This window comes from Nanorana parkeri, unplaced genomic scaffold (assembly GCF_000935625.1).
Source record: "Nanorana parkeri isolate BGI_ZX_2015 unplaced genomic scaffold, ASM93562v1 scaffold1088, whole genome shotgun sequence".
Lineage (NCBI taxonomy): Eukaryota > Metazoa > Chordata > Amphibia > Anura > Dicroglossidae > Nanorana > Nanorana parkeri.
The window spans coordinates 310312-328268 of NW_017307356.1; the positions used below are offsets into that span (position 1 = coordinate 310312).

General features: G+C 46.9%; 2 protein-coding genes across 2 annotated transcripts in view; both read left to right on the forward strand.

Moving 5' to 3' along the window:
* Positions 1–780, forward strand: part of LOC108796282 (E3 ubiquitin/ISG15 ligase TRIM25-like) — a 6695-nt gene extending 5915 nt beyond the window's left edge. The window contains exon 3 of the mRNA XM_018567746.1: positions 704–780. Coding sequence (XP_018423248.1) covers positions 704–780 — 77 coding nt within the window. The remainder of the gene's footprint in view (positions 1–703) is intronic.
* Positions 781–850: 70 nt separating this feature from the next.
* On the forward strand, positions 851–8127 carry LOC108796284 (E3 ubiquitin-protein ligase TRIM39-like). Its single transcript, XM_018567747.1, has 3 exons — positions 851–1882; positions 2045–2595; positions 7980–8127. Exons 1-3 carry the CDS (start codon positions 851–853, stop codon positions 8125–8127), a joined length of 1731 nt encoding a protein of 576 aa, XP_018423249.1.
* The last annotated feature ends 9830 nt before the right edge of the window (positions 8128–17957 follow it).

Sequence of the window (17957 nt, forward strand, 5' to 3'; positions counted from 1 at the left end):
CGGCTGCAGAGATGGGAAGGGACCATGATTTGAGAGGGATGTGGAAAGGTGATGGGAGGTGCAGGAAATATGTGATGGAAGGGGTGCTGGAGTTGGGGAACGTGCATATGAAAGACGGGGCCTCATGTTTAGGTTTCGCCTTAGGCCTCACAAAGTCTAGAGCCGCCTCTGGGAGTGAGGACCCAGCAAACAGAACACACACAGGAACAACTGAGCTTAATGTTGTATAAAGTAGTTTTGCAGCAATGCACAATGGGATCCTCTATAGAGGACTACAAATCTCAGCAATACTTTATACAGAAATGCTATTGTTATATAAAGTATTGCTGGGATGTGTAGTTCTCTATAGCCTTTGCCATTCGGCATTGCTGTAAATATTAGGGTTGCACCGATAGATCGGCCGCCAAAACATATCGGCCGGAAATGGCACTTTTGGCTAAATGCTGACAGTGCCATTTTTCTGCCGATACAGCAGCGCATCCGTGCTCTTTCTTCCATGTTGGGCGCTGCTCTGTGTCCCAGCGGGGTGGAGAGAAAGTGTGACAGCAGGCCGAGCGTTGCGGGGGGAGAGTGCTGTGTTTGTGGGGTTTTTTGGGCGGGCAAAATAAATCTTGCACCAGGGCCCTTTGTTCCTTCGGTCCGCCACTGTTCCTGAGCCCTGTTACCTGCTTATGTTCCTGAGTGCTGTTGCTCTACTCCCCAGGTTTACCTCCCGTGTATTATCTGTGTCCTCTGTATAAGGATTCCTATGAATACGAGTCTCAGCCTCGCCCTGTGTAGGAGTGTACAGAACCTGTCACACTGGTTAAGGAGTGTCAGAGACTTTCACTTCCCTCTTCTACTGTCAGCGATGGCGTCTGGTAATCTGAGAGCCGAGCTGGAATGTTCCGTCTGTCTGAATACTTACACAGATCCTGTAACGCTGAGATGTGGACACAACTTCTGCCGGGATTGTATTGGTCGTGTGCTGGATACACAGGAAAGGTCTGGAGGATATTCCTGTCCTGAATGCAGAGAAGAGTTCCAAGAGCGGCCTGCACTGCACAGGAACATAACATTGCGTAACATAGAGGAGAATTTCCTGTCTGCTCAGCCAGATCAGGAGGAGTCCGGGGTCCTCTGTACTCAGTGTTATCACACTCCTGTACCTGCTGTGAAATCCTGTCTGCTGTGTGAAGCTTCTCTGTGTGACAACCACCTGAGAGTCCACAGCAAGTCCCCAGAACACGTCTTGTGTGACCCCACCACTTCCCTGGAGAACAGGAAATGCTCCGTCCATAAGAAGATCCTGGAGTATTACTGCGCTGAGGACTCTGCCTGTATCTGTGTGTCCTGTTGTCTGATTGGAGGACATAAAGGACATAAGATGGAGTCACTGGATGAGGCCTCGGAGAAGAAGAAGAAGAACCTGAGGAATGTTCTGCAGAAACTGATGACAGAGAGAGAGGAGACAGAGAGAAGAGTCCAGAGTCTGGAGGAACACAGGAGGAAAGTACAAGGAGAAGCAGCTGGTGAAACAGAGAGAGTCATTGCCCTGCTCAGAGACCTCAGGAGACGTCTGGAGGACCTGGAGAAGAGAGTCCTTAGTGAGATCTCCGGGCAGGCAGAGCGGACCTCCCTCTACGTGACGGATATGATCCGGGAGCTGGAAATAAAGAAGGACGAGCTGTCCAGGAAGATGCGTCACATTGAGGAGCTGTGTAACATGACGGATCCACTGACTGTCTTACAGGAATCAGACACAGGTGACTTGTGTGATACTGAGGATGGAGATGATGAGGACAGAGAGAGACATGATAGACTCCTCCATGATGGAGGGGATCTGGATGTGGCTGGGATCACACACACATTACACACGGGTATATCTGATATCATGTCTGGGGTAAATTTACAGGAAGGTCCAGGCACACATGTCTATCCACATTCTAGTACAAAGGTCAAAGGTCACATCACTGCTGAACCATCCAGGTCACGTCCGCGACCCACCCCCACTGTACAACGCTCACACCTCCAGGCTGGAGGACATAATATTGGGGCTGTACAGCAAACAAGGGGGGTGTCGGGGGTTACAGACATATTACTGGATGTGAACACAGCTAGTAATAATCTACATATATCACATGACAGGAAAACTGCAACCTGGTCAGATAAGAGTCAGAATCGTCCAGAAACTCCAGAGAGATTTGGGTGTTCTCAGGTGTTGAGCAGTCAGAGTTTCTCCTCAGGGCGACATTACTGGGAAGTGGATGTCGGGGGATCACAGGACTGGAGAGTCGGGATGTGTTACCCCAGTATATGGAGGAGAGGATATCAGTCAGAGATTGGATATAATAAGCAGTTCTGGGGTTTGGGGAGGTGGTTGGATGATCAGTACTCAGTGATACATGGCAGTAATAGGATCCGATTACCCGGCAAACTCTCCAGTAACAGAGTCAGGATAGATCTGGATTATGAGGCCGGGCGGATCTCCTTTTATGATCTGTGTGACCCGATCCGACACCTCCGCACCTTCACCACCACCTTCACTGAGCCCCTCCATGCCGCGGTATGTGTAGGGATAGGTTCCTATATAAAGATATCTGGGGGGAATCAGAGGTGAGAAATCTGCCCGGAGACTGGTGACATCACAGGGCGGAGAATCTGATTGGTGGAATACTCAGCCAATAAAAAAGGAGGTTTAAATGTATTTTTATGTTATTAATAAAAAGACCGCTCTCTCATTTAGTTATATTTAGGGATGTCTGTACCTTTAACATATATATCTCCTTTAGAAGCCAATTTGATCCTAAAGGGTTAAACCATCAATTTGAATGAGGATCTCCTCTAATCCAAACTCATATCATATCACTGCTGCAACCTGCTCATTGATTCAGTGTATTGTTCTACTGGCGGGGACTCGCGATTCTTTAACTCAGTAGATTCTTTCGATTCTAAGGTCGGGTTCACACCTGGGCGTTTTTCACTGCTGATCGAAGCGCTGGAAAAAACGCTCTAACAGTGAAATCCCATACTTCCCTATGGGCATGGTTCCCAACTGGGCGTATTTCAGCCCGCGTATTTCAGCCCTGCGCCCAAACAAGTACAGGAGCTTCTTTGGGGCGTTTTTCTGCGCTTTTCGATTGGTATTCCCGAGTGTGGCTCGGGGTTAACAAAGCGGTAACCCCGATCCACACTCCTGAATACAGCGTAGGACTTACCTTGTCCGCGATCCCCGCTGTGTCCTCCAGCGGCTCCCAACTTCCGGGTTCCGTCCCTTGCGATCTGCCGCGTCGCAGGGGGGCGAAACCGGCGGAAGTTTGAAAGTTAAAACAAACAAAAAACAATTTTTACAAAATATAGAGAAAATGAAGGATTTAAAAAAAAAAAAATCATACCGCCAGTGAATTGCGCGTTTCACTGAACGGAAGAACGAGCAGAAAAAGAGTGCCTATGCTACGCCCAGGTGTGAATCCAGCCTAAAGGTGCCCACACGGGAAATCTCGCGATTATCGCACGATTATCGCAAGGTGTGTGGAAGGTGTGCGACCTCTGCTCCTGTAAGGTCGCACGACTTATCTTAGGAACACGTTCGAAAACCCGAAAAGAATCGTACGATTGTACGCACACTGCCCGTTCAGCATTGCGGTCATCGGAAGCACGATCTGCCTACGTTTTTTAAATTACCTTACAACCCTCGCAGGATGAAATTCTTGTGAGTGTTGTAAGGTATGTGCCCAGCATTAGACTCCGTGTACTGTGAGTCAGAGATGTGATTGGTTGCAGGGGTGGGCTGGGAGGGGCTGGCAGAAGCCTGGCTTTCACTCTAGGATCATATTACTAGACCTGCTAGAGTCTCTGCTATACATTCCACACACTGACAAGTCACACTGAGCTGCTTCAACACGGATCACCTCACTCAGATGAATCAACTCCTTCAGTTCACTAAATAGAATCCATTCAAAAGAACGATCCGTTCATGAACTAAACATCTCTAACTGTCATCTTCATCCTCAACTATATTTAATTACTGAGTGTGTCACTGACCAGGAATATGCATGCAGGAGATCAGTTGATTCAGACTTCACTGGCTGTATGCTTGTTCCGGGTCAGTGACACACTAGGTATTGTGGACAGGTGACGGGGGGTATACAGTCTCAGGAAGTGGAAATCCTCAGCTCTGTATATGGGAATATTGATGAATGATTGGATATAGATATAATGATGGGACGGACTACAATCCTCATTCTCCCCTTCAGTCCCGGCACCTCTATGATCCTTATGGGGCAGAACAATGGTTACATTTCCTCTATGGTCCTATTCATGTGATAAAGAAAAATCCTTCTGATCTGCGTTACTAATGATGAGATGACATCACTAAGTGCTTCTATGCTCATGTTGGGTTCTTTCTAGAATAACAGGCTGACTTGCTGGAATGACTTTACAGAAAGATGTGATTAGAACAAATGGTTGTTCTCCGGATCCTTGGAATGTCTTGTTGTAGAACACAGTGACAGTTGGTCTCCTTGTTCTACAATGAGGTATTTGGGGGTCTGGAGGTGGGACAAGCTGATGAGGTGTTCTGAGATGACAGAAATGAATGTCTCTTGTAATGAATGATGTGCTGCTTGTACAAATTCTTCACTCAATGATGTCATAGGTCACATGTTTATGTTTGGGGGCGGTCCTCCATGACAACTGTCCAGGATTGGAGGTCAGATGAAGAGGTCAGATCCTTGGTCCACCCGCCATGTCTAAGGATCTCCGTGTCTTCATCTCTCTACTTTCTCATCTTTACTTTTACTTTGTAACTCTTCTCTTCTATATACAATGGTTGTTAGAGTCACCATGGGGCGTGTTTTGGGTGTTTATTGGCATTTTTGGCTTATTTTAGAAATAAATGATATTTTAATCAGAATCATTTCTCTCGGGTGTTGTGTCTATATGTGTGAGGTCGGACCGCTTTATCTATCACATTTACATTACAGACTATCTATCTCATTACATACAAGCTTTTTATGTTTGCCTGCACCGCACTATGGGTGGGTTGGGGTCTTTTTGATTCTTTTAGTCTCTTCTCACCATCACCTGTATGGTTACACTGTCCCGTTGGGTCCCAAACCCTACTCCATAGAAGCCATGGTTTCCATACACTGCCTGATGAAGGCCAAATAGCCTGTAACAGCTGTATGTATCGCTTCTCGGCCTTTTGGCTAAGATCAAGTGTAGTATCTGTTCTTATCAGTTGTAGGAGGGGAGAGGATGTTGCCACCCGATGGGAGAACATCTAGTACCCTCTGACGTAATGGTGGGTGTCGGAGGACGGTTCGGTCCACTGCTAGTTGCGTCAGGCCCTGATGTACGGGTAGACCCTAGACAGTGGGAGGACCCCCGAAGGCACTACCTCCTGATGTGAGCGGAGAACCACGGGGTCTGGCCCAAGGGTTCGGGGGCGGCAGAAGCCCGTGGTGTTGTGCCCCCTGGGGGTGGCGTCCCAGGGGTGCTCAGGAAGTCACATGGGTGTGGGACCCCACATGACTCACTGGCACTTGGTCACACACCACCTTGCAATTTTCTGCACTTCGCCTCCAAGACAGGCCTTATGGCTAGTCTGGGGCAATATTTTTGCACTCCGGCCCCTAAGGCCTGTCAGAGTGGTGCACTGGCACTTTAGATTTATTTAAGCACTATATAGACGTTTGGCACTTTTTTATTTTAAATTTTGACCCACAGATGCTGAAGGTTCAGGTTTCTTCGGGGCCTATTCCTGACGCTGGGAGGAGATTCTGTGCCTCCTATGGGGTTCTCTGTCTCCTCCCACCCAGGAGGGGGGTTTCTCTTCGGGAGATCCCCCCTGCCTAGTACTGTGAGGAACCCGCTCCGGCAGGTCCCCGAAGGAAATGGGTCCACCGGCCTTCGGGTTGGTGGGCCAACAGTCTCAACCCCTGTCAGGAGCCTTGCGCCCCGGGGGGTCAGGAAAGTAGGTCCCTTCTTTGGAAGGGCCTTGCACCCTCGTGCACGTTTTTGTGTGCTGTGATTTCACGGTTCACTTTTTTTGTTCACAGGGGGAAGTTTGTTTTGATGCACGTCCACGGGCTTAAAAAAAAAAAAAGCTGTATGCAGACTGTAATACACAGATCTATAATATTAGGCTATGGATGTGCATCTGTCCAGTTGGGGTGTGAAGCAATGATTTGCATGGCTCCGCCCTTTGTTCTGGAATAAGGAACACTTCCCCCTTTTTTGGGGAATGAGACATGTGATCACCTTCTGTTCTAAGAAGACTTTACTGTGCCGTGATTAGAGTGAGGGGTTTTATTTACATCTGTAGTCCCATCTCACCATAATCTGTATAGATATACTGTACAGAGAAAGCCACAAATGTTGCACTGACTCCACCCACTATGGGGCTGATTTATAAATGTTCCACCCATTGTATCTCGGGGCAGATGCAGTTTGTATGATACTAGCGCCACGAGATGGTGCCGAGGAACACAGGAAATCACACAGGAAATCCTATGTTCCTCAGCGCCATCGGGGGCAAAACATTTATAAATCAGCCCCTATGCATGCACTTTTACTAGGCTGCAATGTCAGAAGGAGAGACCAGACCGGTATTATCATGAAATAAAAATGAGAGTGTATTATTTCAGAGACTAAAGCCAGAAATATTGCACCTTCCCTGCAGAGTATGTAAGTAGATGGATTAGGCCGCATTCTAATAGGAAGTGGTGAGGCTGTATTTTTTTTACTGTATAGACATAGAGAATAATTCACTCTGAGGCAAACATTAGGATTATTTACATAAAACAGAAGTCACCAACTTGCACAACTAGATCAGTTGGCTGTGGACTGTATATTATTAGTGATAAAGGAGCTCCGGTTATTCTGATAGTTAATCCAGAGAAGACGTATGCACTGATCCTGCAGCCCGGTCAGTGGGATAGGGAGACATCCATGTAACAGCACTGTAAAGAAAACATAAAACCCGGCGCACAGATCGGAGTGCAGTATAAAAGTAACTGCTTAATAAAGGTAAAAAGTCATGTACAGGATATTAAAAACATCTCGCCTGTCACACATCAGACAGAAGTCCGATCTCAGCTGCTGGTCCAAGATTGTTATCAGGATGGAAGGCACGGTTAGAGAGCAGAGTCCAGAAAGATCCCAGATCCCCTTTGCTGGAAGACACAGATCTGATCTGATGGCTGAGCAGTGCTGAAGCTGGTTCTCCTCAAGACGGGACCACATCTGCTGGGTACTTCTGGGTTTTGAATTGTCAGATGTTGCTGGGCAATGAGTTTCAGAGGTTCCCCTCCTTTCTGGAGTGCACAGAGTCCTATATATAGGGGAGGGGGAGGGGAACATTGAGCGGTTCAGCACCAACTAGAGGAGAGAGAAACCCATAGTGGTAGGAATGCATCATGATTTATTCTGAGGGAATTGGAAGGCATGATGATCATGTAATAGTCTCAGAGGCCTACTGGTCTCACAGTGGTCATGCAGCACAGGCATATTCCTCAAATCTGGGGAAAAGATAAGAGAGACTTAGTGAGGGAATATTTATTGCATGTAATTTGGTGAATATCAATATGGAGAGCAACATGTGTGTACAATGCACATGGATGCTAATGCATGCACATAGGTATACAACGCACAAGAGTGCAAATACATGTGGATAAAATTCAGGAAAATGTAGCAGTAGCAGGTGTGAGTATTTGGCATCATCCAGGGATTGCTAAGTGCCTACAGAATGTCAGGTCCTACAGAGTATCCGGATGATAAAGTGAGAACATGAAATATAACGAGTGTACAAAGTGGAATGTGCGGAACAACACTGAGACTCTCAGACATGTCAGGGACTGGGCGGGATGTAATGAAATCACATCATTATAAGATTGGACTGACGTCTAGATCCTCATTTAGTCCATTAGGGTTTAGTGTGTCTCATGTATGGATCCGGTATGTCTCCTGATTACAGAGTGTGTGAAATCTTTCGGCAGGGGACATGCTGCCCGGGACGGGTTCAGTGGTGGATACTGCTCGGCCTTCTGTAGATATATTGTGTTTGATGGCAAAATGTCTCCGTACATTGTGGTCCACAGGGCCCTGTTCAATATATCGGCCATGTTGTCCCAAACGACAGCGTAGTGTCTTGGTAGTGCCCCCGATATATAGAAGACCACAGGGGCAAGTTAGACCATAAACCACAAACTCTGTGGAGCAGTTTATAAACTGGGTAATGGGATATTCTTTCCCTACACTGTCCCAGGAGGACGATTGCCCATGTGTGATGAATGCGCATGTTTTGTACTTCAATATATTACATTGGAAGATACCTTTCAGATCTCCATGGAAGATGGGACGGGAAAGACATGTGATCCTTCTCTCCTTTGAGCCTGCTAGGTGCAATTTTATTTGCTATGTTTGTGGCTTTTCTAAAGGTAATCTCAGGGTTCTTGGGTAGTTCCGGGCCTAGTATAGGTGCCACATTCTGGGATCAGGCTCGGAGTCCAGTAGCTGATACAGCAGGCAATTCGTGGTATAACAGACCAAGTTTTGTACACAAGCAGACGGTAGTAGTGGAGGAGCAGGCAGAAGCGTAGTCAGAGAAAGCCGAGGTCAGCAGCCAAAGGTATCAGGTATGAAGCAGAAGATGATGAGAGTAGTCGTGAATCTGCAGCCAAAGGTCGGTACACGGGTAGCAGTATGAGCGGATTATATCACAGAAGGAGCAGGAAGCAAGATAATGGCAGAAGCACAATAATCTGGCAAACAGGAAGTGCAGAGGCGTGGCTTAAATAGGAAGTTCAAGGGAGGAGCAAGGAGTTCGGAGTTGAGCAGAAACTCAGTTTACTTGAGGATTATACATGAGAGCAGGTCAGGGGATATCCAAGGTTTCAAGGTGATTCAGCAGGTAGAGCCACGGCCAGACACAGCAGAGGCCCTGGGTTCAGATACTGACAATAGGATTTTGTTGCAAGATGTGCTAGCTCTGTTTGAGGATTCTTTGTACTCTATGCTGAGTATTATATTTTGTTATAAACCTTACACTGGTGTTATTTTATGAATAGTGGATGATGATGGGTCAAGGAACTGACTAAAAGCTTCCTCCATCTGGTCTATGGAGTAGACCTAGTTTTAGTTGGTGCTAAACCATTCAATGTTCCCCCTTCACCTCCCTATATATAGGACTCTGTCCACTCCACCTTTAGACCCCGTTCACATTGAGCGATTTATCGCGCGGTAATTCCCGCGATATCGCGGCAAATTACCGCGCGATATCGCGCTCCAATGCAATCCAATGGGGCAAAGGGTCCTGCTGTCGCGGGTCGTGTGTCGCTACAGCAGGACCCTTTTTGGAGCGGATTTAGCCGCAATTCAAGCTTGCTCAATGCAAGCTTGAACGCGACATTGCGCGGCAAATCTCGCGATGTCGCGCAAATATGCAAATCGCGCAACAAACGCGCGATTTGCATATCGCGCAGTGGGAACGGGGCCTTAGGCTTGAGAAAGGAGGGGGACCTCTGAAACGCATTGCCCAGCAACGGCTGACACTTCATGACCCAGAAGTACCCAGCAGATGTGGTCCCGGCTTGAGGAGAACCTGCTACGGCACTGCTCAGCCATCGGATCAGATCTGTGTCTTCCAGCAAAGGTGATCTGGGATCTTTCTGGACTGGACTCTGCTCTCTTCCCGTGCCTTCCATCCTGAGAACATTCTTGGACCAGCAGCTGAGATCGGACTTCCATCTGATATGTGACAGGTGAGATTTTTGGAATATCCTGTAAGTACATTACATTTTACGTTTATTAAGCAGTTACTTTTATACTGCACTCAGATCTGTGTGCCGGGTTTCATGTTTTCTTTACAGCGCTGTTAGGGTTTTATAAACATAATATATGATCAGTTAATATATATAAAGAATATATAGAATATGAAGTTCCTAAATACATCAACATCACTCATTGGTAGAATCGCACATGTTGTAGCATCTAAGAGCCTCTAGGGGGAGACATATTACAATCTGAGTAATGAACATCAGAAAGAAGAATCAATGTAACAATCCAATGAGAAAGAGAAACAAATGTACAGAGTATATAAAAGGACAACTATTCTGAACTCTAACTTCACTGAACTACTAAGAATAAAGTTGTATAAATATAAATCTGTCAATGATTACAATCAGAAGTTTGTATATAAATAACAAATACATAGAAGAAGATATGAAGGTTTATAAATGAACTTAATATAAGGACTGATCACTGCACAAAGATCAAAGATGACAGAGATATAAAATATAGAAACAATCATCTCTGCTCATAGAGGAAAATGTTGGGGTGTATGGGGGAGGGGTCACCATACGAGGGCCATCAGAGTGACCAGGATGAAAGGACGGTATATATTTCCTCAGTAAGACTTCCCGGGGTTATGGTGTATGGGGGAGGGGTCACCATACGAGGGTTATCAGAGTGACCAGGATGAAAGGACGGTATATATCTCCTCAGTAAGACTTCGCAGGGTTATGGTGTATGGGGGAGGGGGGGTCACCATACGAGGGTCATCAGAGTGACCAGGATGAAAGGACGGTATATATTTCCTCAGTAAGACTTCCCGGGGTTATGGTGTATGGGGGAGGGGTCACCATACGAGGGTCATCAGAGTGACCAGGATGAAAGGACGGTATATATCTCCTCAGTAAGACTTCCCGGGGTTATGGTGTATGGGGGGAGGGGTCACCATACGAGGGCCATCAGGGTGACCAGGATGAAAGGACGGTATATATCTCCTCAGTAAGACTTCCCGGGGTTATGGTGTATGGGGGGAGGGGGTCACCATACGAGGGTCATCAGAGTGACCAGGATGAAAGGACGGTATATATCTCCTCAGTAAGACTTCCCGGGGTTATGGTGTATGGGGGGAGGGGTCACCATACGAGGGCCATCAGGGTGACCAGGATGAAAGGACGGTATATATCTCCTCAGTAAGACTTCCCGGGGTTATGGTGTATGGGGGAAGGGGGTCACCATACGAGGGTCATCAGAGTGACCAGGATGAAAGGACGGTATATATCTCCTCAGTAGGACTTCCCGGGGTTATGGTGTATGGGGGGGGGGTCACCATACGAGGGACATCAGAGTGACCAGGATGAAAGGACGGTATATATTTCCTCAGTAAGACTTCCCGGGGTTATGGTGTATGGGGGAGGGGTCACCATACGAGGGTTATCAGAGTGACCAGGATGAAAGGACGGTATATATCTCCTCAGTAAGACTTCGCAGGGTTATGGTGTATGGGGGAGGGGGGGTCACCATACGAGGGTCATCAGAGTGACCAGGATGAGAGGACGGTATATATCTCCTCAGTAAGACTTCGCAGGGTTATGGTGTATGGGGGACGGGTCACCATACGAGGGCCATCAGAGGGACCAGGATGAAAGGACGGGATATATCTCCTCAGTAAGACTTCGCAGGGTTATGGTGTATGGGGGACGGGTCACCATACGAGGGCCATCAGAGGGACCAGGATGAAAGGACGGGATATATCTCCTCAGTAAGACTTCGCAGGGTTATGGTGTATGGGGGACGGGTCACCATACGAGGGCCATCAGAGGGACCAGGATGAAAGGACGGGATATATCTCCTCAGTAAGACTTCGCAGGGTTATGGTGTATGGGGGACGGGTCACCATACGAGGGCCATCAGAGGGACCAGGATGAAAGGACGGGATATATCTCCTCAGTAAGACTTCGCAGGGTTATGGTGTATGGGGGAGGGGGTCACCATACGAGGGTCATCAGAGTGACCAGGGTGAAAGGACAGTATATATGTCCTCAGTAAGACTTCCGGGGGTTATGGTGTATGGGGGAGGGGTCACCATACGAGGGCCATCAGAGTGACCAGGATGAAAGGACGGTATACATGTCCTCAGTAAGACTTCCCGGGGTTATGGTGTGTCATGTAAATATCCGATATGTTTGATGGGACATCATTTATGAAATCTCTCAGCAGCAGTAACATTAGAGGGATCATTTCTATCATGTAGACTTCTCATCTCTCCGTGGATGTATTGTGTTTATATGTAAAGTGATGTGGAACACGGCATTCTAGACTTCAATGTTTCAATAAGTCTACGGTGTTCCCCCAAACCGGCCACAGAGGGTCCTGATGGTCCATCAGACATAGAGAAGACCACAGGGGCAGGGGAGGCAGGAAATTACATTCACTAGAGCAGTCAGAGAATTCCTGAATACTATATTCTTTACCGTCACTACCATGGAAGGGATTTTGTCCATGAGTAATAAATCTTCATGTAACCCATGGGGTGGCACCACCAGATCCAGCAGTGTGCTCCATCCTCATCCTTCTCAGCCACCAGTACATTTATCTAATGGGCCATAAGGGAGATGTGATGTCCCTGCTCATGCTTGCTGGACTATGTGCCTGTGGTCATGAGGATCCTGCTGTTGAGCTCATGGTCCAGTGACACGGAGAGATAACTCTCCACATGATGGTGATGGGCCTTCTCAGGGCCCTTATTACCACAGGGCAAAAGGGGCCCCGGACCCCATAATTTACAGGGGCCCACAGCAGCTGTCCCTTTCATCCCCAGCAGCAGGCAGAAAAAGAGCTGCAGCACCGCTGGTGAAGAGACCGACTATTCTTCCTCAGTAGCAGTTTACAAGCTATAAACCATCAGTGTGTGTGTGTGTCTCCTGCTGTGATCTCCTCCCCCCCATTGCCTGTCACATAGATCTGGCCAGCACATAGGAGGAGAAGGGGGAGGGCACAACAAGGCACAGCAGAACTTAGGACAGGTAAATCAGAATTAAAATCATTTAACAAATCACTTATTATGTTTATTTGCCATATTTTGTCTTTAGCGTTACATGGACAGGACATTTTATCACTGGCACCTGGGAGCAAAACCGGGACCAGGAACAATCTGGACTGTGTTGAATTTTACATGCATATCACTAAACACTTGCTGCGAGGTGTATTCAGTAAAGCTTGCAGCAAGTGTTCAGTGATATGCAATTACAATACAGAATTTACTAATATATAACCGTGTCCTGTACTACATGTAAATCATACAATTACATTTAGATTAATAGTCTTATTGTATGATGTATTACATAGTACAGAACAAATCTACCAGTCTCTGATTATATTAGTTACATCGGTATTTTATTTACATTGCATGTCCCCGAACACTTGCTGCACGATGTACTGCATTTGCAACATATACTGTACATTATATATTTAATATATACAGAGGCATTTCTAGAAAAAACAATGCACCATGCAGCAAGTGTTCAGGGACATGCAATGTAAATGCAATGCTGATTTTAGTAATATAACCAGAAACTGGTACATTTGTTCTGTACTACTTGACACATTATACAATAAGACTTTTAATTTAGATGTTATTATGTTATTGTATGGTTTAACAAGTACTTTAGAATGAATATACCTGTAGATGGTTAACTTAGTAAAATTGGTATTGCATTTACATTGCATGTCCCCGAACACTTGCTGCACAGTGCATTACATTTTCTACATATAATTCTAAATATAATATAGACTTATAGGTCAAAAATCTGTATGGTAGAGTCCATTGTGTTGCAGAGTCCTGAGTCCATTGCATTGCAGAGTCCTAAATCATTGCATTGCTGAATCCTGTCACGTTTATGAGAGCTATCACGGTTTGGGATCACAACTGCGGAGGGGTATTTGGCCAAAAAGGCTACTCAGATATGAATCTCAGGCGTCACTCACAAACTTAACGGCGAGTTTGAGATTCAAACATCACAGCCAAAGCATAGGGTTTCAGTAGTGACAGGCTATTTAACTCATAACCAGTATACTGACACAAGGCACAACTTAGGTGAGAAATAACAGTAAATGGTGATCGTAGCGGTATGAGCCGGATGCAACAAAGTATAAACCAGACAGTCTATGCATCAACCAGGAACTGTATTGCTGAGAGAAGAGCTCCAATAGGAGCAGTACTTGCGGTTTTGTGAACTGGAGTCTGGAGAGATCGGTTGCAGAGCTGAGGGCTTCCACAGGGTACAGTAAGGTAGCAGTAGGTTCTGGAGTGGTCTTGACAGCAAAAACGAGGTTAGTAGGTTCAGGAGGCAGCAGGCCTTCTGACCTCAATATCAGAACGCCATGTTGCCTCGTTTGTGCTCTTAAATAGTGCCTGGGAGTGGGGAGGAGCCGCTAATCGTCCCGAACGACTTCCGCGTTCCAGCGTGGAACACAGCCGCCGCGTCACGAGTAGGAATTTGTGCGGCTTCCGCGTTCCACAGTGGAACGCAGGGGAACCGCTGCCAATGCAGGACAGAGCGGGCCGGTGGTGTTACAAATATTGAGTCCATTGCAATGCAGAGTCCTTAGTCCGTTGTGGTGCAGAGTCCTGAGTCCATTGCGCTGTAGAGTCATGAGTCCATTCCATTGCAGAGTCCTGAGTCCATTGCGGTGGAGAGTCCCAAGTCCATTGCCTTGCAGAGTCCTGAATTCTTTGCATTGCAGAGTCCTGACTCCATTGCATTGCAAAGTCCATTGCTTTGTCGAATCCTGAGTCCATTGCGATGCAGAATCCTTAGTCCATTGTGGTGCAGAGTCATGAGTCCATTCCATTGCAGAGTCCCGAGTCCATTGCGGTGCAGAGTCCCGAGTCCATTGCCTTGCAGAGTCCTGAATTCTTTGCATTGCAGAGTCCTGACTCCATTGCATTGCAAAGTCCATTGCTTTGTCGAATCCTGAGTCCATTGCGATGCAGAATCCTTAGTCCATTGTGGTGCAGAGTCCTGGTCCCATTGCGTAGCAGAGTACATTGCTTTGTAGAATCCTGAGTCTATTGTGTTGCAGAGTCCAGAGTCCATTGCATTGCAGAGTACTGAGTCCATTCCGTTTCAGAGTCCTGAGTCCATTGCGATGCAGAGTCCTAAGTCCATTGCTGTGCAGAGTCCTGAGTCCATTGCTGTGCAGAGTCCTGAGTCCATTGCGGTGCAGAGTCCTGAGTCCATTGCGATGCAGAGTCCTGAGTCCATTGCTGTGCAGAGTCCTGAGTCCATTGCGGTGCAGAGTCCTGAGTCCATTGAGTTGCAGAGTCCTGAGTACATTGCGTTTTAGAGTCCTGAGTCCATTGCATTGCAGAGTACTGAGTACATTCCGTTGCAGAGTCCTGAGTCCATTGCGGTGCAGAATCCTGAGTACATTCCGTTGCAGAGTCCTGAGTCCATTGCGGTGCAGAATCCTGAGTCCAATGTTTTGCAGAATCCTGAGTCCATTGCGGTGCAGAGTCCTGAGTCCATTGCCTTGCAGAATCCTGAGTCCATTGCCTTGCAGAATCCTGAGGCCATTGCCTAGCAGAGTCCTGAGTCCATTGCCTTGCAGAGTCCTGAGTCCATTGCCTTGCAGAGTCCTGAGTCCATTGCCTTGCATAGTCCTGAGTCCATTGCGGTGCAGAGTACTGAGTCCATTGTGTTGCACAGTCCTGAGTCTATTGCCTTGAGTCCCGACTCCATTGCATTGCAGAACTCTAAATTTATATTTGTTTTGTCACGTTCTGCAGACGGTGGCACTATGGGAGTTATTCTTCAGGACTGTGGAGTGGAGTGAAGGCACGGACTGGACCGCCTGGGGTTGCTATGGGGCCAGGGCACAGGGGGGCCCGGCCAGGGCCGCCTGGGTTGCTATGGCATGTGGGGGTGCTGGCTGTCACAGACACAGCTCAGCAGCGGCCACGGCGCATTTCCCTCATAGCCGCTGCGGAGCCGTGTCAGTGACAGCCAGCCTCTGCGGCAGACGAGGGCAGTCCTTATGAGGTTACACCCAGATGTAGGGATCGGTGGTGGAATATGGCTTCCTCTTCATCCCCTGCAGCCCCCTCCAGACTCCTTGGAGCAAAGTGTGGAGGTTTTATCATGGAGATGAGACGGATGTCCTCTGGTCATTGATGGATTTGTATGACTGGAGTGTGATCATGTTCTGCTTTGTTACACTTCATTCTCTGTTATACTAATCCATAGATCTGTACAATCTCAGACCCGCCTCCTGTTATCTCCTGAAGAAGTCGCCCTTTGGTCTCAGAAACATGTCGAGGATTTATGACGACCTTCCCAGTTTTCTTCTCTGATAATATTCTTTATAATATCCGGATTTGTTGGAGTTTTTGGCTGTAATGATGATATTTGTCTTATACAGACCCGGGAGGAAGGAATATGGGGGGAGGGGCTCGGAGGTGTCCAATGCTGGTTTTAGGACATTGGTACCACTGATGTGCTGGGACTTTATGTCTCCACATATTTATAGATTATAACTTTGTCATAAATCACACAGAAGTGTTCTGACTGTGCTGTAATGTTCTCATTTCTTATGGAACCTCTAAAGCCCCAATTTTATTATACTCAACTATCTGTAGACTCATTTCTGGGGTGAAGGAAATTGAAGGTTACATATACTATTGTCTCTATTATTATACATTGTATGTTTTACAGGAAACACGCACCATTCACAGCGTCCGCTGCCACAATTCTCACCTTTACAGAAAATGTCGTTATCACTCGCTGCCACAATCAGACAGGAAAGTAACAGAGTTTACACTACGGCAGCTACTAACAGAGGCGGAGCTCTTTAACTTCCAATTAGAACTTTCAGAGATTCAACTTAATGATTTTTAAAAATCATTTAAAGTGGAGATAAACTTTTATTAAAAAATCGCTGGCTGGTTGGCTTTTTTTCTGCCGGTTTCTTTCCAGTGATCCCAGTAGAAGAGAAATTGGAACTTCCTAACTTACACAGTGCTGGGGGTACACGGAGATCAGCCAATTGGTGTCACCAGAACCAAGTATCCAGGTAACCCCTATGCCTGGAGTTGGCACATACCACCCCTCCCCACTCTTAGCTTCTGTGCTGGAAGGGTGATGCATGGTGCCTCCTTCTGATTGGAGGATTCACCAATTAATGAGATAGAACAGGAAACACACTGGTCAATATTAGTTACTAAAGGGAACCTGTCAGAATAGAAATGTGAGGGAGATGGTGGTAAAAGGACAGACTGCAGGGCTCCATAAGAGTCAAGGGTCATGGCTTCACCATCCAGTGGCTGCTACAATGGCTGATTTCCCTTCCGGTAGAAACTCCCCGTCATAGAAGTCGCTTTCATTATATACATCTCCATATAGGTAATATGTACAGACATTGCAGGTTCATCAATGTAATGAGTTTCCTGATGTGTGTCATGTCCATCCTCAGATTCAGAGCTGGCTCTGCTCCCCCTATGGAGACAGTTATAGAGAGAGCCCATCCAGTACCATATTTCCACCATTATAATGGGAACTTTTACACTGACCACCAATGTAATGGAGGTACTTACAGTGACCCTCTCCGTGCTCACCTCTGCATCCCAATCCATACCCTCTCTGTTTACCTTTGCACCCCCATATCTGCCACGGATGATCCGACACTCCCGGCGCAGATAAGGGGGAGGCCTGCGGGCCGCTGGTTACCAATCTGATCATCTGACACTCCCGGCACAGAGATGGGGGCCCGCCTGCCACCGGATACTGATCCAATACTTCCGGTGACACACACTGTTTTTCTGCAGCCTCCCGCACTCGAAAACTGTTGAAGATCAGCCAGAAGAGGTGAAGGTAAATCACTAAAATGATTATTTGTAGCCTAAATGATGGACATGTTGTATAAAGTACTGCTGGTATTTGTAGTGCTCTATAGCAGGTGCCACTCAGCACTGCAGCTATGCAGAATGGCACCCTCTATAGAGGACTACAAATATCAGCAGTACTTTATACAGCAATGTAGAATACCACCAACTATAGAGGACTACAAATCTCAGCAGTACTTTATACAGCAATGCTATTTTTTTCTATTTTTCCAACTTTATTTTTTTGTGGTTGCTTCAGGGGGTGTGGATTGGGGGGGTTGTGTTTTTTTTTTTTTGGGGGGGGGGG